The sequence below is a fragment of the Aspergillus welwitschiae genome, assembly GCF_003344945.1.
Source record: "Aspergillus welwitschiae strain CBS 139.54b unplaced genomic scaffold BDQ94scaffold_5, whole genome shotgun sequence".
Classification (NCBI taxonomy): Eukaryota; Fungi; Ascomycota; class Eurotiomycetes; order Eurotiales; family Aspergillaceae; genus Aspergillus; species Aspergillus welwitschiae.
This window is the reverse complement of record NW_020798699.1, coordinates 735316-763134: the sequence shown is the minus strand read 5'-3', so window position 1 is coordinate 763134 and position 27819 is coordinate 735316. Positions and strand designations below refer to the sequence as shown.

General features: G+C 51.2%; 10 protein-coding genes across 10 annotated transcripts; 5 read left to right on the top strand and 5 right to left on the bottom strand.

The window, feature by feature from the left end:
- Positions 1 to 937: 937 nt before the first annotated feature.
- Positions 938 to 2256, bottom strand: BDQ94DRAFT_137486 (uncharacterized protein). The gene is made up of 4 exons (XM_026765064.1): positions 2223 to 2256; positions 1913 to 2038; positions 1418 to 1786; positions 938 to 1339 (listed from the first exon to the last, which is right to left on the bottom strand). Exons 2-4 carry the CDS (start codon positions 1920 to 1922, stop codon positions 1287 to 1289), a joined length of 432 nt encoding a protein of 143 aa, XP_026630123.1. The 5' UTR covers positions 1923 to 2038; positions 2223 to 2256; the 3' UTR covers positions 938 to 1286.
- A 40-nt stretch (positions 2257 to 2296) lies between these two features.
- On the top strand, positions 2297 to 3232 carry BDQ94DRAFT_167173 (uncharacterized protein; the record flags this gene model as incomplete). The annotated part of the gene is made up of 3 exons (XM_026770740.1): positions 2297 to 2359; positions 2429 to 2544; positions 2602 to 3232. 3 exons carry the CDS (start codon positions 2297 to 2299, stop codon positions 3230 to 3232), a joined length of 810 nt encoding a protein of 269 aa, XP_026630122.1.
- A 134-nt stretch (positions 3233 to 3366) lies between these two features.
- BDQ94DRAFT_183962 (Hydantoinase/oxoprolinase-domain-containing protein) lies at positions 3367 to 10615 on the bottom strand (the record flags this gene model as incomplete). Its single annotated transcript, XM_026774531.1, has 14 exons — positions 3367 to 3428; positions 3475 to 3820; positions 3867 to 3950; positions 4009 to 4186; positions 4246 to 4550; positions 4619 to 5180; positions 5234 to 5641; positions 6350 to 7205; positions 7266 to 7452; positions 7511 to 7836; positions 7931 to 8041; positions 8104 to 9495; positions 9552 to 9846; positions 9917 to 10615. The coding sequence occupies 14 exons, from the start codon at positions 10613 to 10615 to the stop codon at positions 3367 to 3369; spliced, it is 5811 nt and encodes a 1936-aa protein (XP_026630121.1).
- Positions 10616 to 10886: 271 nt separating this feature from the next.
- On the top strand, positions 10887 to 12710 carry BDQ94DRAFT_105501 (uncharacterized protein). Its single transcript, XM_026763449.1, has 2 exons — positions 10887 to 11994; positions 12051 to 12710. Exons 1-2 carry the CDS (start codon positions 11116 to 11118, stop codon positions 12486 to 12488), a joined length of 1317 nt encoding a protein of 438 aa, XP_026630120.1. The 5' UTR covers positions 10887 to 11115; the 3' UTR covers positions 12489 to 12710.
- BDQ94DRAFT_157327 (transcription factor domain-containing protein) lies at positions 12642 to 15226 on the bottom strand (the record flags this gene model as incomplete). The annotated part of the gene is made up of 2 exons (XM_026768725.1): positions 12642 to 12715; positions 12955 to 15226. 2 exons carry the CDS (start codon positions 15224 to 15226, stop codon positions 12642 to 12644), a joined length of 2346 nt encoding a protein of 781 aa, XP_026630119.1.
- A 203-nt stretch (positions 15227 to 15429) lies between these two features.
- Positions 15430 to 17823, top strand: BDQ94DRAFT_137473 (major facilitator superfamily domain-containing protein). The gene is made up of 5 exons (XM_026765063.1): positions 15430 to 15896; positions 15964 to 16047; positions 16104 to 16575; positions 16651 to 17099; positions 17162 to 17823. The coding sequence occupies exons 1-5, from the start codon at positions 15747 to 15749 to the stop codon at positions 17519 to 17521; spliced, it is 1515 nt and encodes a 504-aa protein (XP_026630118.1). The 5' UTR covers positions 15430 to 15746; the 3' UTR covers positions 17522 to 17823.
- Positions 17824 to 19119: 1296 nt separating this feature from the next.
- On the bottom strand, positions 19120 to 21234 carry BDQ94DRAFT_137472 (putative tubulin-specific chaperone). Its single transcript, XM_026765062.1, has 3 exons — positions 21006 to 21234; positions 20466 to 20922; positions 19120 to 20411 (listed from the first exon to the last, which is right to left on the bottom strand). Exons 1-3 carry the CDS (start codon positions 21172 to 21174, stop codon positions 19217 to 19219), a joined length of 1821 nt encoding a protein of 606 aa, XP_026630117.1. The 5' UTR covers positions 21175 to 21234; the 3' UTR covers positions 19120 to 19216.
- A 140-nt stretch (positions 21235 to 21374) lies between these two features.
- Positions 21375 to 22433, top strand: BDQ94DRAFT_105493 (spliceosome assembly protein PRP11). The gene is made up of 2 exons (XM_026763448.1): positions 21375 to 21433; positions 21494 to 22433. Exons 1-2 carry the CDS (start codon positions 21422 to 21424, stop codon positions 22196 to 22198), a joined length of 717 nt encoding a protein of 238 aa, XP_026630116.1. The 5' UTR covers positions 21375 to 21421; the 3' UTR covers positions 22199 to 22433.
- A 1-nt stretch (position 22434) lies between these two features.
- Positions 22435 to 25123, bottom strand: BDQ94DRAFT_105490 (serine/threonine protein kinase CBK1). The gene is made up of 4 exons (XM_026763447.1): positions 24342 to 25123; positions 23756 to 24259; positions 23195 to 23671; positions 22435 to 23143 (listed from the first exon to the last, which is right to left on the bottom strand). The coding sequence occupies exons 1-4, from the start codon at positions 24953 to 24955 to the stop codon at positions 22831 to 22833; spliced, it is 1908 nt and encodes a 635-aa protein (XP_026630115.1). The 5' UTR covers positions 24956 to 25123; the 3' UTR covers positions 22435 to 22830.
- Positions 25124 to 25958: 835 nt separating this feature from the next.
- BDQ94DRAFT_137470 (Tim22-complex subunit TIM54) lies at positions 25959 to 27814 on the top strand. Its single transcript, XM_026765061.1, has 2 exons — positions 25959 to 26156; positions 26210 to 27814. The coding sequence occupies exons 1-2, from the start codon at positions 26058 to 26060 to the stop codon at positions 27512 to 27514; spliced, it is 1404 nt and encodes a 467-aa protein (XP_026630114.1). The 5' UTR covers positions 25959 to 26057; the 3' UTR covers positions 27515 to 27814.
- The last annotated feature ends 5 nt before the right edge of the window (positions 27815 to 27819 follow it).

Below are 27819 nucleotides of genomic sequence, written 5' to 3'. Positions count from 1 at the left end.
AAAGCATATGCAGCTAGCCGGAAACAATGCTCGACCGTCACACCCCTCTACATCTAGACTCCCTCCCTGAGACACTATCCTTGTCATACTATATCAGAGCACTCATAAGCAACCCTCTATCTCCAAGCCTACCAAAATGCCACCAACCAATTCCCATCCCATAATAATATCCGGCCCCTCCGGCGTCGGCAAAGGCACCCTAATCCACAAGCTCATCACCACGCACCCCAACACCTTCTCCCTCACCAATCTCGCACACAACACGAGCACCGCGCGCCAGCGAAGTCCACGAAAAAGACTACTTCTTCGTAGACTCACCCACATTCAACACTCTCGTTTCGCAAGGTGCGTTCGTCGATAATGCCACATTCAGCGGACACCAGTACGGCACGAGCAGGAGAGCCATCGCGGATCAACTGGACAAGGGGCTAATTCCTGTGCTGGATATTGATGTGCAAGGTGCGAGGCAGATGAAAGCAGAGTCATCGGGGGTGGAGGCACGGTATGTGTTTATTAGGCCGCCGAGCTTTGAGGTGCTGGAGAGGTTGAGGAGACGGGGCACGGAGAGAGAGGAGGATGTGAGCAGGAGGTTGGAGAGGGCAAGGGCGGAGGTTGAGGGGGCTGTTGAGTGTGAACTGTATGATACGATTTGGAGAGGGCGTTTGGGGAGTTGGAGGAGTGGGTGCTTGGAGGCGAGGGGGGGTGGTGAGTAGGGATGGGATGTGTTGGATATGCTGTCATTCGGGTCATTGGAATTGGTGTTGGTTGGCACTGAAGACCTTGATTGCAGAAATAGTCGTTCCTTTTTCATATCATGGAAATGCGGTGTTTCTGGCTCGACGATAGATGTTGCTGCCGCTACGCCTTTTCATGTAGTAGGAGGTGCCAAGTCCGTATAGCGGTTGTGGTATCATTTCCCTGATTGCCATCCTTGCTACACTGATTAGGGCTGAAGAAAGTCGGTGCTGGAGGATGGCAGAAGGATTCAACAACCTTACAGTGACGAAAGGCCTTGCAAATCCTATTCATCAGAACATACTACAGACCCATAGGCTTGAACCTGGTTCAAGGCACCCAGTCCAAATGCTATCTTGACTATCCGTCTCAATTATCATCCCTCCTCTATAATAACCGAAAGGAATAGCAATCCAGATGCAATAAACTCATATCTCATGCTCATAGCTCATGCATACACCCTCAATCCCCAAAGCACAGAAATAAAAGTAAGAAGAAACCACCAACTCCCCAAACACCACCGCTATACCCACACAATGCAAGATCCACCCTCAAAACAGCTTCTCCTCGACATCCCTCTCATCAAACGGATCCCCGAATTCATCTACACGTCCACTAATTAGCACATCCCAACCCAACCCATACCAAAGCGACCATGGAAGAACATATATCAGTAACATACCCAGATTGAACTCCTGATCAACCACATACTCCAACGCGCGCTGATACTCCTCCTCCGCCCTTTTATTCATCCATGACGCGCCCGGCGCATCCATCTGCTCTCCCTGTTGTTGCTGCTGTTGTACCTGTTGAGTTGTCTGCGTCGCGAGCGGGGAGTCAATTAGGCTTGGGTTGAAGGACATCTGTCCCTGCGAGTTCAGAGTAGCGGTTTGCGTTTGTGAGCCGGGCGGGGAGAGTTCTGAGCCGCCGAAGGGAGGAGGACGCGGGTTGGTGAGCTTGTTGGTTGGAGTGCGGGTTCCTGGATGGGAATCTTCGGAGAGGCCGTGGGAGGATTCAGGCGAGGAGGCCATTTGGGAGTCGCCGTCTGGGTCTGTTATGGTTGGTTATGGTTAATGAGTGAGTTGCGTGGGTGTTGGTGGTAGTGGGGAGATAGGTGGAGGTTGTTTGTATGTGGTGCAGCGGGGAACTGTGTGGAGTAGTTGGGAAGGGCACAAACCGGTAGCCATGGTATATGAGTTTATCAAATCGGTCAATCAATCAAGGAATAGACGAAACAGAAAAACAACCAAGCGAGACAGTCTGTCGATGTTGCATTGAGATCGATGGAGGGATCGGGGATAAGGTGAGGTCGGCGATCTTAACTAAGCACAAGGCGGCAACCGCCATTTTCCTCCGCTTTTCTGAACTCCTCTTCCAAACTAGACGATTTTCTTCCCCTCGTCTTACTTACCCCTCGGTCATTCTCTCCTTTAAACTAAGCCACCCGGCTAATACATTGGACGTGTCTTTTTTGGTTTACTATCTAGACCCTACTGACTCTGGGTCACGTCGTTCACTCGTTCAAACACTGTTTTACGCGCTATAGCGATATCCCTTGGCCATGAGCGCAAAGCCCTCAAGTGGCCCCGACGCCTGGGAGGAGGACTGGGAGAGTCAGGCTGATGTATGTGCACCACTACGTCTGCATTCCGCCATGCGACCACCTCAATTCTCTGACTAATCGCTCTCCTAGTCTTTCGCTGCAGAATCCGCCCCGCCTCCGCAGGAGAAAAAAGGCTCCTCGAAAGTTACCAAGGCCCAGCGCAGAGCCCAACAGGCCGAATTCAACCGACAGCTATGGGCCGAGGCGTACGTATACTACAATGATGACTGTGCCGATGTTTGCCTGACCGTTTTTCGCTACAGAGAATCACCTCAGACGTTTCATTATCTAGAAGCGCGGTCAAACGTCCCGCTCAAGCAGGAATTCAAGCCCACCGTCACTGTTCTCAGTCGCAACCCCCAAATAGCTACGCGTCAATCGTCCTCTGTAGACGCTGCGAGTGCTGGTATGAGAAGACTAGGGTTGAACGAGGATGACGACTCTGATGAGGATAAACCGCCTCAGCCTACACCCGAGGAGCGGCAGGCTATTGCGCTGCGCAATCTGGAAGAGAAGCAGCGCAAATATGAGGAAGTCAGGGAGAGGCTGTTCGGTAGCCCGTCTGCCCCTACTTCCGGCGCGTCCTCGCCACGCAGTGCTACCCCGCCTAAACAACACGAGGGCCGAGGCAAAGGGAGAAGCCGTGGGAATGGGCGAGACAACAACCGTGACAAGCGTGACTCGTCTGCTGCATCAGGGAAGTCTAAGCAACTCTACGATCCAGGGTCTCCTAAACCGAACTCGAGCTTTGGACCGCGGAGGGAGAAACAGAGCGGTGTCCGAAGGGAGGATGATTCGCAATCTCCAAGACAGCCGATCCGCAGTCCTCGTGGCCCTGATAGTAGCGGAAGGGGCGGGTTTAGAATGGGCAACAGGGGTGCCCGTGGAGGCTAGACTACGAAAACGACAGCTATACCTTCACCAAGGATTGGCGCATCGCGCCTGTCTGTGTTGGTGGGACGCGACTCCGGGTCGCTGCTCAGAGTAGTATTCAAACGCTAAATGGTATAGCAGTGACCTGCAACAAGCTAGGGAAGACCCCTTCCGGAGTTGATCGCATTGGCAACCTGGGACGTGTTGGGGCGGTTTTCTAGAGACGTCAGCTTGTGATCGCGTTGTATCAACAATACACTTACGAGCGTATCGCTCATAACTATCCAGATAGAGCTCATCGGTGCTCGTGGTTGCCTGGATGTGCTCATTGTTCTCAATAGCGTCGACCCAGGCTCCCCAGCGACTGCCAGGCTCCGGGTCTGGCCACCCGCGATAAGGCTTCAAGGCACGGCGCAAGCGGATGATCCAAGGGGCGACCTGGACATCAACGAACGAGATTTGAGCGCCCAGAAAGAACGGGCCCTGCGCATCTGCGGCGCCAACCAATGTGTTGAATGCATCTCGGAGCTCCTGCGCGTTGGTTATTTGCTTATGTGTGTCTTGCTCTTGAAGGACACGGTAGAAATTTGGGACGATGTGGCGGTTGATCTGCGAATGTCAGAGGTGAAGGGGACGATAATCATGGGGTGCATACAAAATCCGTCCACAGTCGGCAATGCGCCCTCAGCTTGGCGTCTCCGGGCGGAAGCAACGGTGTGCCGACATTCAGATCCTCCAACTAGGGCCATGTTAGGATTGGATCAAGTTGGTTCAGTGGGGCAAGGGTAGACTCTTACGTATTCCAGCAATACGGAACTCTCATATGAGCCCCAATCCCCGTGCCGCAAGGCTGGGACAAGACCCCTGGGGTTCACGTCCAGCAATGACTGGGGCTTCTTATAAGGGTCAACCTCAATATATTGATAGGGGATGCCCTTGATCTCCAGGGCAACCCAGACGCGCTGCACAAAAGGGCTAGCAGTGGTCAGCACTAAAGACGATGTATATATGCATATAAACTAGAGTGAACGTACCAAAAGCAACTTCCATACAATTTCAGTTCATTGTCTTGTGAGCGGTGCGCGACTGTCTGGGCAGCCAGGCCGGTGGCTTTGGTATGGTATTGTTTTTGGATCTGGTTCTGAGTAGCCATTACTCTAGTCTGTGTGCGGTGGTGATTAGAAGGAAGAGCAATCAATCGTGTCCTAACAGCAGAGGACACACGCCTGGATAAATTGCCAAATGGCAATGGTTTCAACAACAGAATGGATCTTCGGAGCATGGTGGACGGGAAGTGAAGGTGCAGTTGACGAGCGGGGAAGATAGTCGGCGATAGGCACTTCTCCGCCGAATGACGTAACACGCTTGTGCCAGGATCAATCAACAAACATAAAGAAACAAACTTACATTCAGCGACCTCTTCTTCTCTTTCACCTCCTGCAATAAGAACCGCTGCACACTATTCTTCTTCACGCGATCACTGTCCTCCAGCGTATGACGATGGCCCCCACTCACACCATCGTTCTTCCCGTTCGCCCCGTTCCCATTTACTCGCTGGATAGTAAAGAACCGCTGCCCGTTGACCCCTGGATGACCCTCTGGTAGAGGTGGATTCAAGCTTGGCGTTAATAGACCAAACTGCTGGTTTTGAGTTTGTTGTTGCTCCCTGACAGCAGACTCCTGGAGTACTGGGCTAGGAACCCCAAGCCCATCAAGGACTCCAAGATCTGATCCCATAACATCGTGGCCCGGGAAGTATTCTGTGATCTTGATCTTCACATCACAGAGATCCCGCTGACGGGCAGTTCGTTTACGTTTCTTTTTGTTGGGATCGTTGGATTTCGGTGTTCCGGGAGGTCGACCTTTCAGGCGACAGTCCCAGTAATGGGAAATTAGTGGTTTGCGTTTGTAGTGTTGAGTTGAGCGGTGGGAGTAGACGTTGTCAATGTGTGGGAAATATGTTAGGAATCTGGAGCATGTCAACAAGGGCATTTCATCTGCAGTAAAGTAAAAAATACGCACTGCTCCTCACTTAGGACTATCATCTCGTCGACATTGAAAAGCCGTTCTCGCCATGCGTCGAGATCCGGCGGATCGAGAATCGTGCGGATGTCGATATGCTGGTCAGGTCTTTTTACGAGAGATTGAAGATGCGTATGTTGATGATGGTGTTGATTTTGAGACTGATGAGTTTGTCGAGAGTAGTCGAGCTCTTCGACGGCACATTGTAGACCATGGAGCGAGTCCTCGTCAATGCTAACTTGGCCTTGTCGATGGGTTGGAACTAGTTGCGGGTCCTGGTGGGCAGCCAGCGTCGACGCATCTTCAGCGACAGAAGTAAGTGAGGGATGAAGGAGACTCGAGGCTGTAGAGTGTATTGTTGTATCAACTTCGGAGGAAAGGGATGGATGGTCCATCGTGGTGGACACACTGTTTAATATTAAATGCTGGTGGTGACGCTGCTTTAACAGTGTGGAGGACAAAAAGGCGGGGGTTGAGGCGGCAATAAGGTTCAGTTCTTGAGTTGGTTGCCGGTTGGAGATTAGCGTTGATCGGCGTTTGCTGATCAACAGCGGGTTCTGGTCCAGTCGTAAGTGGGCCTCGTATCATGTTAACTTTATTCCAGATCTACTTGATACTGCCACTGTCATCTTATGTTTTGGCAAGAGATAATGTGCTCTTTTTCGCATCGTTTTAGCCCAAATGAAGTCAAGCGACATTCCTTTACTACTCTGTACTCAGTCAGATACCCTCTTAACGTTACCCCCACGCGTTGATGTGCGGAGTTCATCGTTCTGCCGGCAGAACTCAATGTCCGCGAACCCCAAAGCCATCGAGGGATGTCCTGAGTAGACGAGACAAGCTAAGTAATATCTACAATATGCTACGTGAGAACCTTCCCAAAAGAGCAACGATATGACAAAGCCCAATTTCACTCTGAATATAGGAGATAAGCCCTTTTCAGGTTTGTGCTCGGCGTGAAACCTAGTAAAACTCAAAATAGCGACATTCATTCTAATAGTATTAGTGCATGTATAATGGTATCTGACCTATCCGCATGGATCCTGCCTGCGTGTCTGCTAGGTTCACTGTGTATATCTGCGTAGCAAAGTCGACTTGCATTCGCAATAAGTGTACTCGAAGTTTCGCTGGGGAGAATTTGCGGTCACCAAGGCGGTAGATGGCCTGGGAGAGAGAACGTATTGACTCCGCCTTCTGTACACACTCGCATCGCTAGCAGTTGGTTCCCCCCACCCACTACCGCCAGATGTCTGGATGATCAGAGTGTCACCTTTGCATACGTTAGTTGTGCTTTTCGGACCAAGATTGACAACCTGGTTTGGCTCTCGGTCGGAAGTGACCTTCTTAATCAACAGATTGACGCCGGCCTCGCCGTGACAGCCCCCGTGGAAACCATCCGAGCTTGGGGGTTGACACTCTGACATGACCGTCAAGCTGACTGGCTTTAGGAACTCAATCACTCTGTTGCACCCATCACCACCATAGAATTGACCCCGTCCACCACTGCCATGCCGGACACTGAACTCCCACACCAGGCAAGGGTACTGTCTTTCCAATAGCTCGGCATCAATGATTCGTGTCTTCGTTGTGCCTACTTCCATAGCGTTCTTCCCATGCCAGTCAGGACCAGCGCAGGAGCCCCCCACAATTGTTTCTTGATGCATAAAGCCTGGTATGTACGTCCCATCGGGAGTGATCTGGCCCCTAACGCTGAACATCAGGTTATGAAGACGTCCACTGGAATAGATGTCAAAGCACTGCAACATCAACTCGAGGACATGATGCGAGGCGACCCGTCTGTTGCTGATGGTATTATCTGACTGGGGGTTTGGCGTTGATCCAGCTTGCGATGGAAGAATGATGTTAATCGGGTTGAGTAAACCCTGGCTGAACCGGATTTCTCCCTTGATCCAATGATGCAACAGGTACATTATGGCAGCTTGGGCCACATGCGCAGGAAAATTAGTCCTGGCTTCACGGAGACAATCAGCCAAATGTCTTATAACACATGAGAGGGAAGCTTGGAGCGTACCAGTGCCTGTGAAATCAAAGTCGGCTTCTCCCTTGTCATAATCAATTGTGATTTTCAGACAAATGGGGCTACCATCACTCATCAAATCGGTCGCGACTAACGGCCTACCGCCACGCTTATCATGAACAATTCTCAATAGCTGGCGAACCGCGGTCTCGGGCCTTCTTTCCATAGCTCTGACATATGCCTACCGCATTCTTTAGTCGGATTCGGCCAACCGCTGATAGGGTGTTGCTGCCACTCACCGATACTACTTTCATCTCTTGCCCCTCCAAGAGCTTCATTAGACGTTCCCTAACTTGCTGGTTTGCATCAACCAAGACACGGAGGTTGGCAAGATTGTCGGCCAGATAGCTCGAATCACTGCAGTCAGAATGCTGTTTGCGATCTGACAGGATATACTTCTCAATACTCTCTTCGTCCATGGCGCCGTCCCGCACTACTTCAGCTGGTATGATCTCTCCATCCTCTTGCCAAGGCTCCTTCGAGATCAAAGCTGACGAATCAGTGAATATGCCACTGGAGGTGCAGTAAAATACGATGACGCCGCCATGGAATACAGGGGTGACCACTGTAATATCGAGAGGATGAGTGCTCCCGCACAGTCCTGTTCCTGGTCAAACCACACTGCGCAAGTTGTGAGAAAATTTTCGAATCCGACTTACTGGGTTGTCTGAACACAAGAATATCTCCGTCTTGTAGCTTGTGCTTCCAATTTCCACGGTTGGACTGTACGGCACATTTCATGGTGCTAATGTGCGATGGACCAAAGGGGGCTAAGTAGTATGATGAGGTCAGCGATTGTATCTATAGGTTGTCCTCAACAAGGCCTTCCTACCACAGGCTATCAGTCTGCTATTTGCGGAGAAGATGCCGCACGAGAACTTCAAGTGTTTCTTCATCTCGCTGCTCATTTCTGTCCTCCGCAGCGTTCGTTTCATCTTCTTCATCATGGATGAAAACCGATAATCGAATATTGCAAACTGAAGAGGGTCAATAGCGATCTTTTGAACGACTGCATGTGCCGTTGGCGAAGCTATGTCGATCACCACATGGCTCCTCAGAATTGTTGCTTGCGCGTTCGGGGTCACGAGAATGGTTTGGGTATTGTCGACGATCAAGGCCGGTCCTTCGATCCGGTCGGCTGTTCTTAAGCTTTCAAGCCGATATACTGGAGTACGCTGCCAACCGCGCTCCCCGAAATAAACGTCTTTAGTCATCACCCTAGCTTCGCGTGATGGAGCCCGGAACTCCCCCAGACACGCAAACTGCTGAGCTGGAGATAGATCACTGGGGGGTTTCTTGAGCCCGACTGCACGCAATCGAACGGTGCAGGCAACCACCGGCCGTGCTGCTATGAAGCCATACTTCTTCTTATGTACGTCTGCAAATTTCACTGTGAGCTCCAATTCGTTTTCCGGTTTCGAGATCGCAATGATGGTATCGGAACCTTCATAGTGCATAAGGATCTCGACCTTGAACTGGATATCGTCTGCATCCCCAATCCCTCGTTCGCGAAGCTCTGATTCCGCCCTAACTCGCAAGGAGGCCTCAATCTCCCGGATCCGAGGGATGGTATCTCTGCGAAAGACGCATTCAAGTGGCTCTTCGAGATCTGAGACCAGACTCCCGAAGGCCATACCATACGCGGATAGCATAGAGCTGTGATGATGCAGGATGACCCGATTGATGCCCAGCGAAGATGCAATGAAGCAAGCATGCTGGCCTGCAGCACCACCAAATGCAACGAGGTCATGGCCACTAGCCTCGTAACCTCGTGTTTCTGTCTGCCTGAGAATAGCGCGGCACATATTCTTTTCTGCGATCCGCAAGAAATTGAGTGCCGCTTGTTCTGGGGTCAACTTAGTTGCATCTGAATTAGCACCATTGTTAATATCTGAACATAGGTCGTTGAACATCCTTCTGGTCACTTCTATATCAAGGGTTTTGTCCCCATTTGGTCCACAGACCTTGGGGAAACATTCTGGTACCAAGCGGCCCAAGAGCAGGTTCGCATCAGTGACTGTTAGGGGTCCCCCTTTCTGATAGCAAGCTGGGCCAGGATGTGCACCGACACTATCTGGCCCTACTTCCGCTGACCCCTTCGACCAGTATAACTGAGAGCTTCCGCCAGTTGCAATAGTATTGATGTTTAGCTGAGGCAACTCGACGGTATTACCGGCTAGTGTTGTCGTTACACGTTCGTATTCGCCCGCAAACCGCGATATTTCTAGTACATGATCAGCAAAGAGGGATCGTCAGGTTTTGGTCAGGCAATCAGCTCACTCGTTGATGTACCGCCCATATCAAAGCCAATGAGCGGCTTGCCGGATGATCGATCATAACAGGTCGAAGCATACCCTAGCAGGCCGCCCACCGAACTGGACAGAATACCCTTGCTCCCCACAATATCGTGTATATGAGCCATTGTTCCATCATTCTGCATAAACTCGCACGGAGGAAGAGTGGGATCCCTCATCTGACCAACAAACAAGTTTCTGAAATGCTCGACATGTTTTCGTATGACCGGTGTTATGTATGCGTGCAAGGTAGCTGATTCGGCGCGTGCTACCATTCCAATCTACCACGTATCAGCCTTATTATCACAGCACTATGGCTCAACCTTCAAGCACATTAGGAAGTCGACATACCTTTGGATTCAGAAGGGAACTGACTGTCACATTAAGACCAGCCTTCCGGGCCAGATCTGCCAGTCTAAACTCATGGTTTGGATAGACTGAACTGTGCATGAGGCAGATGCTTACACTTCGGATGCCACGGTCATGCATTTCCACAAAATGTTGCTCGACAATACCCCAATACGGTTCCCGCACGATCCGTATAACTTGCTGCGAGACGCCTGTGTCGAGTACTTTATCCGGATCAACATTGGCCGCTTGGCCTCCTGGATCGTCTGGAGAGGGTTCCAGAATGACTCGCTCGTCCACCTCAAGAACCTTCTCGTACAACGCCATTGGCTTCGGAACGGTGAAGCCAAAGAGGTCAAGCGGTGCTTGGTCACCAAGCAAGAGAAGATCACGAAACCCCTTTGTGATCACCAAAGCAGATCGTTCGCCCTTTCCTTCTGACAGAGCATTTGCAGCCACTGTTGTCCCCATGCGGATACTCTTCACTTCACTTAAGTTGAGTGGCCGTCCGCATGGTATCTGGCTCCCGCTAGCAATCTCGAGTACACGACGAATACCCTCTGTCGGTGCGTCATGGTACTTTTGCGGGTCGACGGAAGGCAGCTTCAAAGTGATATCTTGTGATTTACCAGGAATCGATGCATAGATATCAGTGAAGGTGCTACCGCTGTCAATGGAGATGCTGATTCCCGAAGCAGCCATTTTGATATGACTGATTCTGTCTGAATGTGTTCAACTCAACACCCTTCCAAGCTTCAAGGCCTGGGGGTCCTGCTACTTTAACCATCACTACTACTGTATACTACATCGCCGTCTCGAAGACCCTGTTCTCATGCATCCCTGCGCGTACGAACAAGCATTACCTGGTGTAGGGCTACGTCTATCATGCCAAGACCTGTATGCTGCGGCATACAGGTAACCGATAATTTGTGTGCCTGAGAGCCTGACAGGGGTACTGCGGCTTGCAAACAACCGACATTTCAGTGTCCGAAGGTTGCTGCGCGGCTTACATGCATCCGATGAGAGCATTTCGCGCCGATGAAAAATAGCCGGGCGCCCCCCTGCTCTTTTGCGGTAAGCATCGGCTCAGGACATACTACCGCGACACAATCTAAACGCTACGCACTTTAATCACCTGTCTTTCGCGCTTGATTAGCCTGGCATAAGGTTGCTACGAGAACGCCATTATTGGCCAATACACTATGGCGCAGCCAGCAGCGAGCATATCAGGACAAGCAGGATCGGATACCATGCATATTGCTATCGTCGGAGCAGGCATAGGAGGACTGGCTCTAGCCATTGGACTCACTAATCGGGGCGTCTCTTACACATTGTATGAGTCGGCCGCGCAATTTAGTGCAGTGGGTGCAGGGATCGGCCTGGGGCCAAATGCGCTTCATGCGATGGAATTGATAGACACAAGATTCCGACAATTGTACAATCAAATATCTTCCGGAAATTTGACGCCGAACAAGGAGCACATAGCGATGGAAGTGCTGTATGCCGAAGAAGGATTCGGCGCCAAACGGGGCTGGCAGCCGGCCCCGTTTGGGGCGGAGTTCTACACCCGAACCAGCGCACATCGCCGTGATCTCCTAGAAATAATGACCAGCTTAATTCCGCAAGAGCGTGTACAGTTCAACAAAAGGGTCAAACATATCAATCAGACGGGAGAGAACAGCAAAATTATTATCACATTTGAAGACGGCAGTATTGCGGAGGCAGATGCGGTTATTGGATGTGACGGCGTGAAGGGCCCGACGAGGCAAGCCGTCCTAGGGACACTATACCCAGACAAGGTGCAACCTATCTTTAGTGGCAAGTATGTCTACAGATCGATCGTTCCAATGGAAGATGCCCAGCGGCTTCTCGGGGACCATGCTGGAGACGCGAAGGCGTTTGTCAGCCATAAAAAGAATATCATGACGTTTCCAATTTCACGCGGCACCGAGCTCAATGTGGTAGCCATCAAGATGATGGATGGACCTTGGACACATCCACAATGGACCAAGGATGTCACTAAGGAGGAGATGGTGGCCGATTTTGCGGAGGTTGATCAGCACCTTCTCAAATTATTGGACGTGCGTGTTAGCCCTTATGATCGTCTTTGCCTAGAACAGCTAATGAGCCTTAACAGTGGGCCAAACCATTACAATGGTCTCTATGGCACCATCCTGACACACCCACCTATTACAACGGACGAATTTGTCTCCTGGGGGACTCGGCCCACGGCACTACGCCTCATCAAGCTGCCGGCGCTGGACAATGCCTGGAGGATTCTCTTATCATGTCTCACATTCTGGGTCTCGCCAAGAATCGCTCCGAAATTACCCACGCATTCCAGGTTTATGACAGTATTCGACGGCCACGGGCGCAAGCAGTCGTAACCACGAGTCAAGAGGCGGGGACGCTCTATACTTTCACGCATCCGCAGTTGGGCACGGACTTGGCCGAGATCGTCGCAAATCTTAATCAACGCTTTTTGTGGATCTGGGATCACGATTTGAAAGCGGATATTGAGCTTGCCCGTCGGTGGTTTATAGCCCTGGTACAGATGTCTCAGTCACGATTATGACCGATAATAACGCTGAAATCTCCACATCTAACATTGATTGTACCATTCTTAGTGTCGAAGCTATCGAAATGACATGTGATCGTTCTAAGGACAAAAACAGGAAAAAGAGACAAAAGAAAAAAAGAAAGAACAAAGAAAAAAAACAAATGGCGCCTAGGCATTTCCGTCGTCAAATTCCCTCAGCAGTCGAACATCCGAAAGCATGGCTAGTCGGGATCGTGCGGCCGCTGGTGGATAGCTCAGGAGCAAGTTAGCTTTGTTTTGGGTATATGCGTCTAGCGACTTCCGATGAAATGCCAAATGTCAGTTACGTATCATTCACTTGCAAACGCTTCTTCTGCTTCCACAACAATCCATCTTACGCACACCCCCGACGTCTAGGGCCCTTCCAGAGGCGTGTCATCTAGAACACCACTGAAGAGAACCCGGCGCCACCCCAATCATCACATATTACAGTCCAAATGACCATTGAATGCCTCTGTCCCCAGTAACATGGATCCAATCGAATCCCAGGAGAAGATAGCATTGTCGTCGCCCAAGAGTGGCATCGACATCAACTGGTCCATGTGGCCGCCATTAGCATACACCATAGTCGGATCCATCTGAGCCACGCTCTGATCCGTGAGGGGGTCCATGCCTGCTCCATAATTTTGGAAGGGCATGTTAATTAAACCCATTTGAGACACAGCGAGCTCGGTGCTAGGGCCTAGTGCCACTTCCATACCAGAATAAGGAGCAGTTATCTCTCTCATCGACGAACCAAGAGGGACCAGAGCATTTTCCGAGACTGGTTCATTGTTGACCGGATCATCGCGGACTGGTGGCGGTTGAGCGGGGGCTGACCTTTCGTTAAGCAGCACGTCAACGTCCCGTATGGCCCCGGTCCAGCGAAGCATGGTAGCAGGCATCATTGGGTTGGACGAATGGCGCATGAGCATACTCGCACAGTCGTGGAGCAACGAAACATCTTTGTCAGTGACAGTCTTGTCGCTGTCGGGCCGCGCTCGGTCGCACAGAATACTCAACGTCAAGACCAAAGTCGACGAGTACACGTAATAGACGTCCCACCAGGTCACTGGGTTGAATTTCCCCAGTTCGTCCAGCTGCAGCAGTAGCTCACAAGCCTTTCGACCAGACTCGCAACAAACCTTGGCATTCGCTTTGACCTCTTCATCGTTGGGGTTAGCTTCTGAGTTCTGCGATACGGAGGCAAGGAGTTGCAGCAATGCACAGCGAGTGAGCAAGGATACAGTATAATGATACTGGATGTGTAACAAGAGAACGGGTCTCTTGAAGCCATCTGGCAAGGTCCTCAATACGCTGAGAGTTAGGTGCTGGGGTAGGGAATAAAGCCACCGGCTTAAATCCCGGAGCAACCCAGCTGTCGGGGAGAGGAGACCTGTGCGACCATTCTCGCTCGTGGCAGTTGGTAAGGCACGGCATACTAAGCCTAAGATAGTAACAAGCCGTGCGGACCAGAGTGTGTAGGTCGGGGGCCAGTTGGAGGATCCCATACCAAGGACTCTCTCATGGGGCGAGGTAGTAGAACACATGGTGCTATCGATAGCACTGGGCCGGTCATGGGAAGAGACCTGGATCTGCTCGAAAGCATACAGTGTCCACCACAGTGATTTCCTGAGCTCCTTAGCCAGTCTAGGTCCCTCACAGATGATCTCGTCTCGATGGAGTCCAATGGCGATTGCAATGCGGGCCGCTGCCCCGGTCAAGGTCCAGCAGGCATCACGATGATTCGTGTTATGAAGATGCAAAGCAGCCAGCATCAAGGCCTGGACCGAAAGGATATTGTTGGTGAAAATAATTGTGGGCAGAAGGGATTCCACGTGGGTCCACCATTTTTGCTGCTGGGTCTCCGTTGTCCCCAGCGGACTAATTCGCCGACCCAGAAGCAATACGCACAACAGTTCACATACCCACGCTCGATCAACGGATTGCGGGGAAAGTCGCCACACATCGTATATTTCCAAGAAAGAGGCTTCGTGGAGGACCGGGAAGTCGATGTTGACGTTATCGAAGTAAGCTCGAATGAGCCCATTGATGACGGAGCGATCGAGCAAAGGAGAAGGATATTGGACAGCATTAGCGCTGACCTCGACTTGTTGGGGTTCTGCTACTGCTCGAATATCGGCCTCCGTGAGGATCTCTCTAGCATATCTCAAGGTGTCCTCGGAAGGGTTGCGGCCAAAGAGGTACATCTGAAACTTTCCTCCCTGGGCCTGGCGATGAAGCCCCAAGAGGGCACGGAGCTTCATCTGGAAAAAATAGGAGCTCGCAGGCCCGATATACTGTTCCTGGCCCTCCATGTCACGAACCAGCTCCTCGTTCTTGTTCGGGTTTGCTTCTTCGCTTGCTTGGATCATCTCGAGCAGGGGTGGATACGTGTTATCCACCTCTTCCGGAAGCTTAATGCCTAAGGACTGTCCAAGTTCTCGCATGCTCTCAATGGAATTGAGGTCTGCACTGGGAACAAGCCCCTTTACCAGCGCCTCAAGCAGTGCAATCTTGTAACGCACGAGCTCGGCGCTGCCATAGAGCCGTTGCTTTCGGGGCCTGGTGACCTTGCAGCCATAGTTCATGCGTATGCAATGCTCACAGCGGTCTTCATTTGGAAGCCGTTGGCATTTCTGCTTTCTTGATTTGCAACGGTCACAGCTGTGCTCCGTGCGTTTCCGTTGCTCGGGTGGAACTCGTCGATCTGACTTTTTGCTTGTTGTGGCCATCTTTGGTTGCGGATTGATCAACCGGGAGATCCTCCGGGAGGGCTGAATGGAGGAGAAGGAGGAGTTGCGGTCTGCATGTAGCCGGTGTGTTCCGGAGGGATTGATTATGTATTCTCGTAGGTGGGTGACTATTTTCGAGCTTGACAGGGGTATAACAGACTATAACGGACGGCGTGAGCTACAAATTGCTGGCGATATGCAGCCACGGCCTTAGCGTGAACGACCGGTCCAGATAGCGCGGGCTCGAGATTAAGCCCACGCACAAAACTGGCGGCAAGCATGCATGCCGTCCAGTCTGCACGTTCGCTTTTCAGTTCTGACAGCTTCCGAAGATCTCTTATCTATTACTACTACTACTTCTACTCGCGACTTGACTCCGGATTTTGCCTCTGGAGCTCCGCGTCAATATTCTCCCCCGCGATAGCGTCTCGGCGCTTGCCGTGACGATAAATTTCTGAAGAATGCTCCCCTGTCTTCTTCTTCCCCAATTATCCAGCAAGAGCGCTTGCTTGGTGTCAAAATGGCGGACGTAAAGGAGCTTCAATCTGTGGAAGTTCTCCAAGAAAAGTCCATGTCATCGGGGGACCCGGAGGCCAATGCTAGAATCAAGACCACCGCACAAGGCATCCCTCTGGTCCCCCAGCCCAGTGATGATCCAGAGGATCCCTTGGTTCGTTCGCTGTCCTCACAAAAACTACTGATCAATGATGTCCTGACAGTAGAGGGATTGCCTATAGAATTGGAGCCAATTCACCAAAATTGCAGCTCTTATGGTCCTCGCGTTCGAATCATTCCTGGTCAAATTCTCGGCCACGTTGATTGTAGGTTTACTGAACTTTCCTACTCTTTTTATCTCCTCTCCTAATAGATCCCTTAGGCTCCTGATGCATTGGAGCTGGCTGAAGAATTCAATGTCCCCGAGACAACCGCGACGTACATCGGATCTGTACCTTCCATCTTAAACGCAATAACCTCCTTCTTCTGGATCCCGATGAGCCACCGAATAGGTCGACGGCCAGTACTTCTCATTGGCAATCTGATGACCTTGGTCAGCGCGATCGGGGTGGCTCGATCCCAGACATATGCGCAGTGTTTAGCTTGTCGCATGCTCATGAATGTAGGTGGCAGCGTTGGGTTGTCCATCGGACCCGCTGCTATTTCTGATATGTTTTTCTTGCATGAGAAGGGGTCGCGGATGGGTGTAAATAGCATTTTGCTCGTTATTAGTCCGTATGTGGGCGGTGTCGCTGGTGGCTCGATTGCATACAATAAGAGCCTCGGATGGCGGTGGTCCATGTACATCGCAGCCATCCTGTACGCCACACAATTCGTTGCCCAGATCTTCTTTGGTAAGTTTAACTCTGTTTATCTGTGGCACTTTGGGGTCTAGCTTTACTAATTGCTTTTTTTCTCTCACCCTTCAGTGCCCGAAACCATCTATACACGAAACGAGAAAACCAGCGCCGAGTCCAAGCCTTCCGACCGGAAGAAGTCCATGTTCCTGTCCCGCATGAAGTTTCGCAAACCAGTGGTCCCCAAGGAAGAGACTTGGGGCCAAACCTTCCGCAAGCCATACAAGATGTTCGCTTATCCCGCCGTTGTTCTTCCGTCTTTCTGGTTTGGCGTCGCAAACATGACTGAAGTCGGAAACACGGCCGGATTTGCGCTCAACTTCGGTAGCAAGAGCCGCTTTCACTTTAACTTGGCTCAAGTTGGCTTTTGCTACTTCTCCGGTATCATTGGTGCCGGCATTGGTGAGATTTTTGGTGGGCCACTCTGCGATATGGTCGCCAAATACTCCTTACGACGAGGTCAGGAGTGGAGACCGGAACGTTTGCTTCATCTTGCGTGGTCTGCTCTCATCACCATCTCGGTAAGTTGAGGTTCTGAAGGAAAAGCCAAGATACAAACAATAAGCCTGACATACCCATCTAGGCTGGTCTCCTCCTGTACGGACTTGAACTCGAATATGGTGACAGCTGGGCTGCAGCCCTCACTGGAATCGGTCTCTTCACTTTCGGACAGGAAGTCCTCGTCACTGTCCTGTTGACATACATGACGGAGTGTTACCCGGAAGATGCAGCAGAGGTAGCCATTGTCTTCCAATTCTTCTTTGCTGTCCAGACATTCCATCCCCCTTTCTATCTCCCTCAGTGGATCAAGCAACCTGGTGGAGCCAAGGTCCCGTATATAGTTTTCGCAGCACTACCGATAGTGCTGTATCCCTTCTGCATCTCGTTGTTCACCTGGAAGGGTCCGCAGATCAGAAAAAGAGGACCTTTCTTTGTTCTATGAGTTGCATCGGGCATGTCTTATGAATAACTTGCTTGCATTTGCATGATACGGTCGTTTCGGCTTTTGAATTCGCATTGGATCATGTGTCATCAGGGAAAGGGTTAAACGTAAAGAGAAAGAAAACCCGGGGAAGAGAAAAAAAAGAGAAAAGCCCATGATCGCGCATTTGCAGGTGTCTTACGACTACGGTGCATATTTATCTTCTTGCAATAATGAATCTATGGTGGGAAAAATACAACGACTCAGATATCAATAGGATTAGCTGCATCTCAAAATGATACCTTCTCTATGGTCTCCTAGACATCCAAGACAATCCTAGCATTTCCAACCCGATTAAGCACATCCTACAACCCCTTTCCCAACCTCTAGATTACGAGCTAAAAGCCGAACTCACTCACAATCACGGCTGATGATTTCTCCGCTAGGCTATTTATTATCTCCGAGTCCTTGACTAGTATGTGGGCCTTATGGGGTCGGAGGAGCTCAACCGTTACGGTCTCCTCCTCGGGGATACGGATAACTCGGTCCGGCGCGCTCTTAGGGCCTCGCGTTTACCCACACAGTCTCCAGTTGTCTGCCATTGTGGCGTCCAGGGTTCGCCTTGGTGGTAGAGCTTAATTGAACCGTCTGTGTAGGTAGGGATTTCGTTGTGGCATGGGGGGTTGTGATGTGGATGAACGCTTGGTTTCTGCCGGTACGGAACAATATCTGATAGCATACCACTATATATTTATATTACAGAGTTTACTGAGTTACCCACCACAAATAAATAAGTTTATAGTGTACCTACACCCATGAAAATGTTTCAAAAGATAGCCGGAATACTACTAAACAGTGTATATTGTGACAACTGTCGAAATAATCTTCATTCATACTTGAACGGACGTAGAGATTAAGTTATCGCGGCATGTCGAGATCCGAAGCTGCATTAGCAAGCTGCGAGTTGGGTAAATCTCGCATCAGCACTGGATGGACTATTCCTTGATTGGATCTCGGCTAGGGATGTCGGTCGCACGGTTCATGTATTGTCTACGCAGATATAGGGTAAGGATTGGGTCCTAAAGGAGACGCATGCACAGTATGTAGGACCTAACTGGGAAGTTCTGGATGGGACGGGTGATCGAGGTGTTGATTGCTATATATATTTCATTTATATACATGGGCATTATGGGTTAGTAGCGGTGCATTCAGCGTTATTGTTGCTACCAAATCTGACGCTGCATACCTGGAGACAGGTATATTTACTGGTTCCATATGCAATCCAGTTGGAACGGATATTGGTTCTGGTGTGAGGGGGAAAAGAAAAATAAAACAAGCTTGTAGATTTCCGTCTGTTAGCATAAGCTTCTCAATATCTTCTTTATATGTTTTACAATCTATATACAAATAATACTGTCTATATATTGTAGTGAATCATGTTTCAGTGTATGTGTATCAGCAGAAGGATATTACATATAATAGAACAAAGTATACTGATAATTGAACACACAGAATATAGTGAAGAATTGGACAATAATACATTATTGGTTTTATTGCTTACGATAAAATGGAACCATCCACTAAGACAGACCTGTGCTCTGGTGTTCAATGTACATTAGAACGGACATAAATTTGACTAGCTTAATAGAACATAAAGTTCTGCCGAAGGGTATTGATATTTATCGCACAGCATCTTCTAGCTTTACACCGAATAGATTAGGCCACAACTTCAACCCTAATCCTCGCCTCAGCGATATCCGACTGAAACCAGAACCCAATATCCTTCGTAGTATCCGCGAGCTCGACTTCGCGTTTCACGAACCCCAGCTCCTCAGACACCTTCACCTCCCGCTCTTTAGCATCATCGATACCTTCCTCCCCATCATCTTCACTATCCCAACCCTCATCATCCTCCATCTTCTCCTTGCTCACCGGGTCCAGCTCATCGGTCTCCCAGACCAATCTAAAGCTGTAGGGCTGTAGTCCGAAAAGTCGAGAAACAATAGCCTTGACTTGGTATGTATCGAACGACCGAGGGACTTCTTTAGCCTTGATAGTACTTCCCTCTCGGGCGACAGCCTCAGTCTGAGATAGACGAAACACCAACTTCACCAGCCTTGCAGCAACAGACCGCGGGTTCACAGCAGCACCGCCAGTCCCGGACTCAGCCCTCCTAATCACAGGCTGACCATATAGATCACATAGCTCTGTGTATCTAGGATGCTTAGCAAGGATGTCTGCTTCTGCGGTCTCCGGGGAAGCGGATAGCTCCTTTCCAATGAGAGAGAGATAGTACAATTCTCCATTATTGCGGTCCTTAGGTGTGATTTTGCCGTAGTTAAGCATTTGTAGAGACCCAATGCGAGATAGCGTCAGCATGTACGCTTCATCCACTGTCATGGGTTTCTCGGGCACGCCTGTGATGTGGGATGGGCCGACGGGCTGGTCGTACAGCGAGTTGCCGGATATTCGGAGGGTGTCTAGACCTGGGAATAGAGAGGGGAGGTGGTTGATGAAGTCCCATGTGGCGATCTTGTTTCGGGATAGATCGAGAGAGTGGAGGCTATGGGGGAATTGGAGGGTTGTGTCTGAGGTGTTATCTGTGTCGTAGATAGTGGAGATATTGTTTCCGCGGAGGGAGAGGTGCTCTAGTCTTGAGAGCGAGGTGAGAGATTTGATGGAGGATAGATTGTTGAGGTCGTTGTTTTCTAGGGTAAGGCGGGTGATGGTGTTGGATAGAGGAGTTGTGAGCATTGAGAGTTGGTTCGCTGAAGCAGAGAGTGTGCTGAGAACGGGGAATTGATACGTCAATGCAGATATCTCCTCCCATGTTAGTAGTGTCTCGTCAATGTGCAGTGCTGTGATGCCCTCGAACTTCAACCCCTCCTCGAGAGGACCAAGCCGGTTTCCTCTGTTGCCATGTTAGCTCAACCCAAATCAAGAACCACAGTCCAAGGGAACCTACATAAGCTTCAGCGCCTTAAGGAAGTTCAACCGCTCACAAATCCGAGCTACACCACCCCAAGTCGTCAATAAGTTCCGGCTCAGATCCAGCTCGGTGATCTGTGGGCAAGTCTGCTCGATTTCCGCATACGCGGATTCGATCTCTGTAGCTGATGCATCATGCCCCAGCACACCCGCAACTTGCAAACCATCAAGAAGCACAATCTTCAGCTCTTGGAGCCTGGCAAGCTGCTTCCGGATCTTGTCGAAGCCGACTTCCTCAACGACCTTACCACTGATCTGGAGGGGCTTGTGCAGAGGGTCACCCGTGGTGTCATTTCCCTGTCCTTGCCTAGCAATTTCTTGCTCGAGGAACTCAGAAGCGTACTTTTCGCGCAGGGCCTCGATGAATCCTCGAGGTTTATCTGCTGGGCGAGACGGACGCACGAATGACCCTGCCGTAGGGTGTTTGCTTTTGCCTGCAACATGTGAGTATGCATTCTAACCAGTATACGGATCTCAACCCCATGCACAAGACCCAGGAGAGAAAGAGGAAACTTACAAGTGAAATATCTCACCCCGCGATGCTCTCCCGAATGCTTCCCCCGAGTCGGGTCATCCCATTCGACTCCCAACCATTCTCCAGAGGTGCCCTCAACAGTACCCACGTAGCGAACGGTACACAAATCGCCAGCATAAGACCGCCGTTGGCCTACGTGCGCAGCCTGCATTCTAAAATCGCCGAGAACCGTAACTCGTAAATCTACAGCTCCGAACAAATACAACGAGCGTCCCAGCATGTGACGGATTTCCCACTCGCCCCGCTCCACCAATCGCAACCCACACCTCGCTTACATAACTCATTCTGCCTGAGGCAGAAGCTAATCTCCAAATCGGCGAAGCAGAACTTCCTCGACACTACGATATCATCACCTCACTTTCCACTGCTATCCATCTCCACAACCACAACCCGGCAGCATGGATTACCAGGTAAGCACAATTACACTCTTCATATACAAACCACATTACTAACAAAACCCCCCTAAACAGAACCGCGCCGGTTCCAAATTCGGCGGCGGAGGCGTCGCCTCCCACTCCGCAACGAACGCCGACCGACGCGAACGTCTCCGCAAACTGGCCCTGGAAACAATCGACCTCGACAAAGACCCCTACTTCTTCAAGAACCACGTCGGCAGCTTCGAATGCAGACTATGTCTCACAGTGCACCAAAACGACGGGTCCTACCTAGCGCACACGCAGGGGCGGAAACATCAAACGAACCTTGCGCGGCGCGCGGCGCGCGAACAGCGCGAGGGCAAGAACCAAGACCCGTCGTCCATTCCCGGGGCGATGGGCGTGCAGGTCAAGAAGCAGACGATCAAGATCGGACGGCCGGGGTACAAGATCACGAAGATTCGGGATCCGTTGACGAGACAGCTGGGGATGTTGTTCCAGTTGCAGTATCAGGAGATTACGCCGGGAGTTACGCCTAAGGTGCGGTTTATGTCGGCGTTTGAGCAGAAGGTGGAGGAGCCGCCGGACAAGAACTTTCAGTATTTGGTTGTTGCGGCGGAGCCGTATCAGACTTGTGGGTTTAAGTTGCAGGCGAGGGAGATTGATCGGCGCGAGGGACGGTATTGGACTTGGTTTGATGAGGATAGTAAGGAGTTTTGGGTCCAGATTATGTTCAAGACGGAGAGAGAGGAGAGGTTTTCGGGTGTGCCGGGGTTGGCGCCTATTGAGAATAAGGCTTGATTTGGGGCCTTGTTGATTGTGTTTGAGGGGATGGGAGTGGTGAATGTTCTCATTGTTGCTGTTGATTTCCTATTGAAGGTCGGATCTGGCGTTTGATGGGCTTGCTTTGCTGGCAAAATGTTGTGGCTATCGTTCTTTCTATTCTATTGCTGTGTTATGCATTAGGGTGGCTTCGCATCAATACCATGCCCTCTTTTTACTTCTAATGATACGATTTACCAACGATTACAGCTCTACTAGAGGAGACCAACCTCTACCGCAATATTGTGCATTGGTTAAATGCTGAATAGCTACGAAACACAGTCCGGCATTCGCGGGCTTTTCTAATACATGACATGATATCCACTCATATGTATCCCCGGTTAGATACAGTCGGTAGCTAGCAATCGTCGTCTCGCGACACGGATGCAAAATCAAGAAGGTAATAGGAAATGAACAATGCTAGGTCGTGACCAACTGAGGCGAAATGTCAAATGCGCTAGATGCTGGATGAAACTGATGCACAAGGGGATGCCCGGGACCAGAACCTAAATGCGCCACTGAAAAGCCATCAATGCAAGCCCGCCCGCTGTCGGACTCTTCAATGACGTCTATCGTGGGTTCACAAGGACACTCGGATGTCGACTGTATCTTCAATTTCCCTGGAAGGCGTTGAACGCTTTGTAGGTGTATCCGATGAATGGAAGGCTCATCTCCGCCTCCTGCTCGTCCGGCATGGCGCGAGCCTGAGCGCGGTGGATGGCACTCGTATCCTCCTGAGGAATCTCATCGATCGGGAAGTACGACACGTCAATGTTCGAGCTCAATCTTGGTTCGAACGGCGCGCGGATGCTGCGCAGTTGCTCCCAAACGACGCCGCGGAAGAAGGGGTGGTTCTTGATCTGCGTTGCGCCGCCGAATTGGCCGCCATCGCTTCCGATACGGTGTTCTGCGTCGCAGAGGAAGCTAATCCGGGATTAGCATGATACATAAGCATATGATGTGCACAAAGCTTACCTTCGGATGAGACCCTCGGAATCGCGCGAAAGGGTAAGTTCCTCGGGGAAGTACAGGCATTCTCTCCAGTTCACAATCTTGCGGTAGGTGTCGGTGGTGTCTTCCGCGCAGAACGGGGGCCAACCCACAAGGCACTCGAACATGATAGCACCTACAGACCACCAATCGCACAGGTAGGTGTATCCTTGGCCGTTGAAGATCTCGGGGGCGATATAGTCCGGAGTTCCGACCGTCGAGTATGCCATTGCACGACGAGACTTTCTCCAGGTGTTGATCTGGCCACGGTTGGAGACTGTCAGGTTGATCGCATCGTTAAAGTAACCAGAGTTGCGGTTCTTGTCCTTTGACGTCGAGTTCTTCAGCAGATTCTGATAGTAGGAGTTGTCGTGGGTCTTCTTTCCTCCCGTGGACAGACCAAAGTCCGTCAGCTTGACGTGACCACCGCGATCCAGAAGGATGTTATCAGGCTTGATATCACTATAGACAAAAACAATTAGCACCTGCCGCCCCGTGAAACTTCAACTTTGCATCTGCTGGCAGCATCGAGCATCTAGTACTTACCGGTGAAGGAAGCCGAGCTTGTGAACAGCCTCGATCGCCATGACAATTTCGGCCATATAGAACCGAGTGATATCCTCGGAGAAGATCTCGTACTTGATCAACATGGTCATCAAGTCACCACCAGGCAAGAATTCCATCAGCAGATACAAGTAGGCGGTGTCTTGGAAAGAAGCATGCAGCTTCACCAACCACGGGTTGTCCTTGGAATCAGCAAGGATATCACGTTCCGCGCGAACGTGAGCCAGCTGGTCCTTCTTGAACATCTCCGTTTTGATCAACGACTTCAGTGCGTAAATCTTGCCATCGGTCTTCCGTTGTACCAGCTTCACTTCACCAAACGCGCCCTTTCCGATGATCTTGATGGTCTGGAAGTTCTGCGGGGTCTCCTTGGTGCGAAGGAACCGGAGGAAATTCGATTCCTTCTTAGCAAGCACCTCTGCGTCCTTGCACTTGTTCTCCTTGGGAATACTGGGTTCACGGATCATCTTGTCCAGCTCAGCAGACCTATAAAAAGCACCCGGGTCAGCGATACCAGGTTCCCTGGTGAGTTGGGAAGGGGGGCCGTGGCATTGTGTGGAATACTCACCGCATGTTGCGATCGCGTGCGCGCTCAATGTTCTCATTGAAGAAGACGCTGACCAGCTCCTTGGCTGCCTTGCCACGCTTGTGAACATTCTCCGAGTAACGTTCCGGGTACCGCTGCAACTCTTCGTTCTCCGCAGGGGTGCGAGGGCTACGAGGCATAGGAGGCGCCAGGTGGCCTGGCTGTTGCTGCCCGGGGGCGGGGGAGCCGGCAGTTCGGGGTCGCTGGGCTGGCGAGGCAGAACGAGCAAAGAAACCCGAGCGAGGGGAGTTCAGATCCTGGTTCGAGAACTGCTGGATCAAACCGTTGGTGCCATCGTTCGCGCTGTAACCCATGCGGGATTGGTAGGCGGGCTGAGGGGACTGCAGGTTCTGGCCATAATGCGGCTGGCCGTAGGCTGCCTGAGCTTGGTAAGGATTGGCCATGAAATAACCACCTTGAGCGTAGGCACCGTTCTGGGAGTCCATGTAATCCTGGGGACCCTGGTTTTGGTAGATCGGCTGGGGGAAGGCGGAGGGGGTAGTGGGATAGGCGCGGTTGTTGGCCGCCGCCGCATTGAAACCACGATCATTGTACCCGAAATTCAGGTGGAGTCGGTTGTTGTTGTTGGGATCCATGATGGAAAACTTTCCTCCCCGACTACCGAACGAAGGCTAAGGGAAAGCGGGGGGAGTTGAGAACGAGTGGATGAAGAATTGGGACGGAGATGGGAAAAGAATCCAAGGGGGAGGGGGAAACAAGAGCCCGAAGGAGCGGTGGCCTCAGGAGGCGAAGGGGCTTCGACAGGCACTTTCAGGAGCGCTTTCTCGCTGTCCCTGAGATTGGCTTAGAAGAGGGGGGGAAATGCAGTGGAGAGGCCCAGGCACAAACAACAGGCTGGCTGGCTCTTCTGCCCCAATGGCGGCAAGTCCCGTAACCTCTTTAGTAGTATTATCTGTCGGGCAACCAGCTTGATGTTTCAGGTTCAGGACTCCGAATTGAAGTCGGAGACGGGGGATACTGTGATGCCAAAAGAAAGACACGATACCACTGCAACCACTCAAGAATTGATGGTCCGATCAGCACGGGGGAAGGAGGGGAACTACAAAAAGGGACCGATGCTTAATGTTCCAGACTCGTACGGCGCTCGGTTGGTGCCACGAATGCTGTCTCACAAAGAGAGTATTTGCTGCGACCATCTTCATCTCCACTATACGAGGTCTTCACTGGCTTCAAAGGAGTCCAAAAATAGAGGTCTAGTGTGTGTATTCCTCACTATGATAGACTAATGCCATAAGAGAATGCTAGTGCTCCAGCAATGATGAAAGTCGACTCTAACAGCATAAACCAATTATGTCTCCTACAGAACATTCGTCCAGCTTGAAAAATTCAGGAGTTGCCATTTAGAACCCCAGGAGATCATTTGAGATCCCGTCTGTTTAGACTTATTTTCCGTGGCATGCAGCACTGAGTTCAACCGGGGTGCATCTGCTAGTCAGTTAATCTGCTGCTCCTCCAGATTCCGGCTTCAACTCGGCATCCTCGCCTCCGGATAAACCTCGTCCCGACCGGAGCTGCGCTGTGCATCCCGAACTTTTTCGGCAATCATGCATTTCCCTTCACGACATGCCATGAGGGAGTGCTTCCTGCTCCCTGTTACGTACCAAAAGTTTTATTCTTCTGTATCTTAATTATATACCCCAGATCCTATTATACCCTTTGCCTTCATCCCCCTACACTATGGCGGAGTCTTCCAATTCCGCCGCGGCTTCAGGCCCGGCCCAGTCCGCAGCGTCTACCAGCGCTCCCAAGCCCTCCAACCCAGCCTTCAGAATGCTTGGTATAGATCCCCAATGCCCTCAGCCAGTATTCTTATACCTAATAGTCTTCAAGGAATGCCGAATCTTCGCATGAAACTTCCCTCTCGGAATTGGATGATCTTCTTCACCATCACCGGCTCGTTCGCCGCAGCTGTCATTTACGACCGGAGAGAGAAGCGCCGCGCGCAACAAAAATGGAGTGATCTCGTCGCTCACATCTCCAAGGAGCATCTTCCCATCGAGCAAACCCGACGCAAAATCAACGTCTTCCTGTCCGCGCCACCGGGTGACGGTATCCGCGTAGCTCGCGACCACTTCAAAGAATACGTTAAGCCGATCCTCGTGGCAGCGGCACTAGACTACCAAATCATCGAAGGCAGAAGGGAAGGCGACATCCGTGCTGGTTACGCGGAGCGCATTCGCAAGTGGAGACGTAAGGCAGGCGAACCGAGTACGGTGGTGGAGGACCCCACGGTCGAAGATGTCGTTTTCGCCGCGAGGACGCAGATGGGCGTTATAGAGGAGCCCGGACCGAAGGGTGATTTGGTCATCGGTCGTCACACATGGAAGGAGTACATCCGCGGTCTGCACGAAGGTTGGCTGGGACCTCTTGATCCTCCCCCTCCGCCTCCTGCCACGGAGGATCCCGCTCCTGTGGAATCCAGCACACCCGCCGCAGAGACCGCCTCTGAGACCAAGGAGGGCGACGCCAACGCCCCCGAGCAGGAAAAGAAGGAAGAGAAGCCTGCTAAACCCGTGGGACCGACACCAGCTTACATCTCCACATCCGACTACTCATCGCAACCCCTCCCGCGTACTATCCCCCAGACTCTTTCAGGCTCCGTCCCCATCGCCTTCCCCCACATCCTGGGTTTCCTCAACACCCCCATCAGACTCTACCGCTACCTTAACCAGCGCCACATGGCCGAGAGCGTAGGCCGCGACGTCGCAGCCATTGTCCTGGCCTCATACAGCCGCCCTTACAACACCGGCTCCGTCTCCTCGGATGCCTCCCCCATCTCCGACGATACCCTTGGCAGCACCACCTATGAACAACAGACCGTCCTCGAGGAGGAAGAAAAGGAATGGCATAAGTCCGTCCACCGCAAGGACGAAGCCAACCCTGACAAGGAACGCGAGTGGCTCGACGACATCGTCATCGATCCGCGCCTCGCCTCCCGCATGCATCGCTACAGCGTCTCGCCTGAGGAAGAGGCCCGCGCTCAGCGCATCCTCGAAGGCCAGGAATACATCCTGGGTCAGGAACGCCCTGTTCCTGTGTCGTTCTGGAAGCGCATGTGGGTGAAGTATGGATACGGAGAGGATGAGGAGACGTTGAGGAGGAAGCCCATCTTGGGCAACCTTGATGAGGAGTAAGTCATTTGTTGAGTTTGATGTGTGGGGAGGATATTGTCACCATAAATAGAAGGGGTTTCTTAGATCTCTATCTGAGTTTGGGTTAGAGGTATATAGACATATTCTTATTTTTTGTCTTTGGTATTTTGGGGCCGATACGATCATTGCATGGGAAATGTGTTTTGTCGGGATGGATGGGTATTTGTACTAACAACTATTGACATCTCCTTATCAACTGTATATTAGTCGAATCTAAGATGATCTTCATTGGTCAGATATTTCATGTCTAGCGTAGATGTATCACTTGAGGATGCAATCTCCCTACA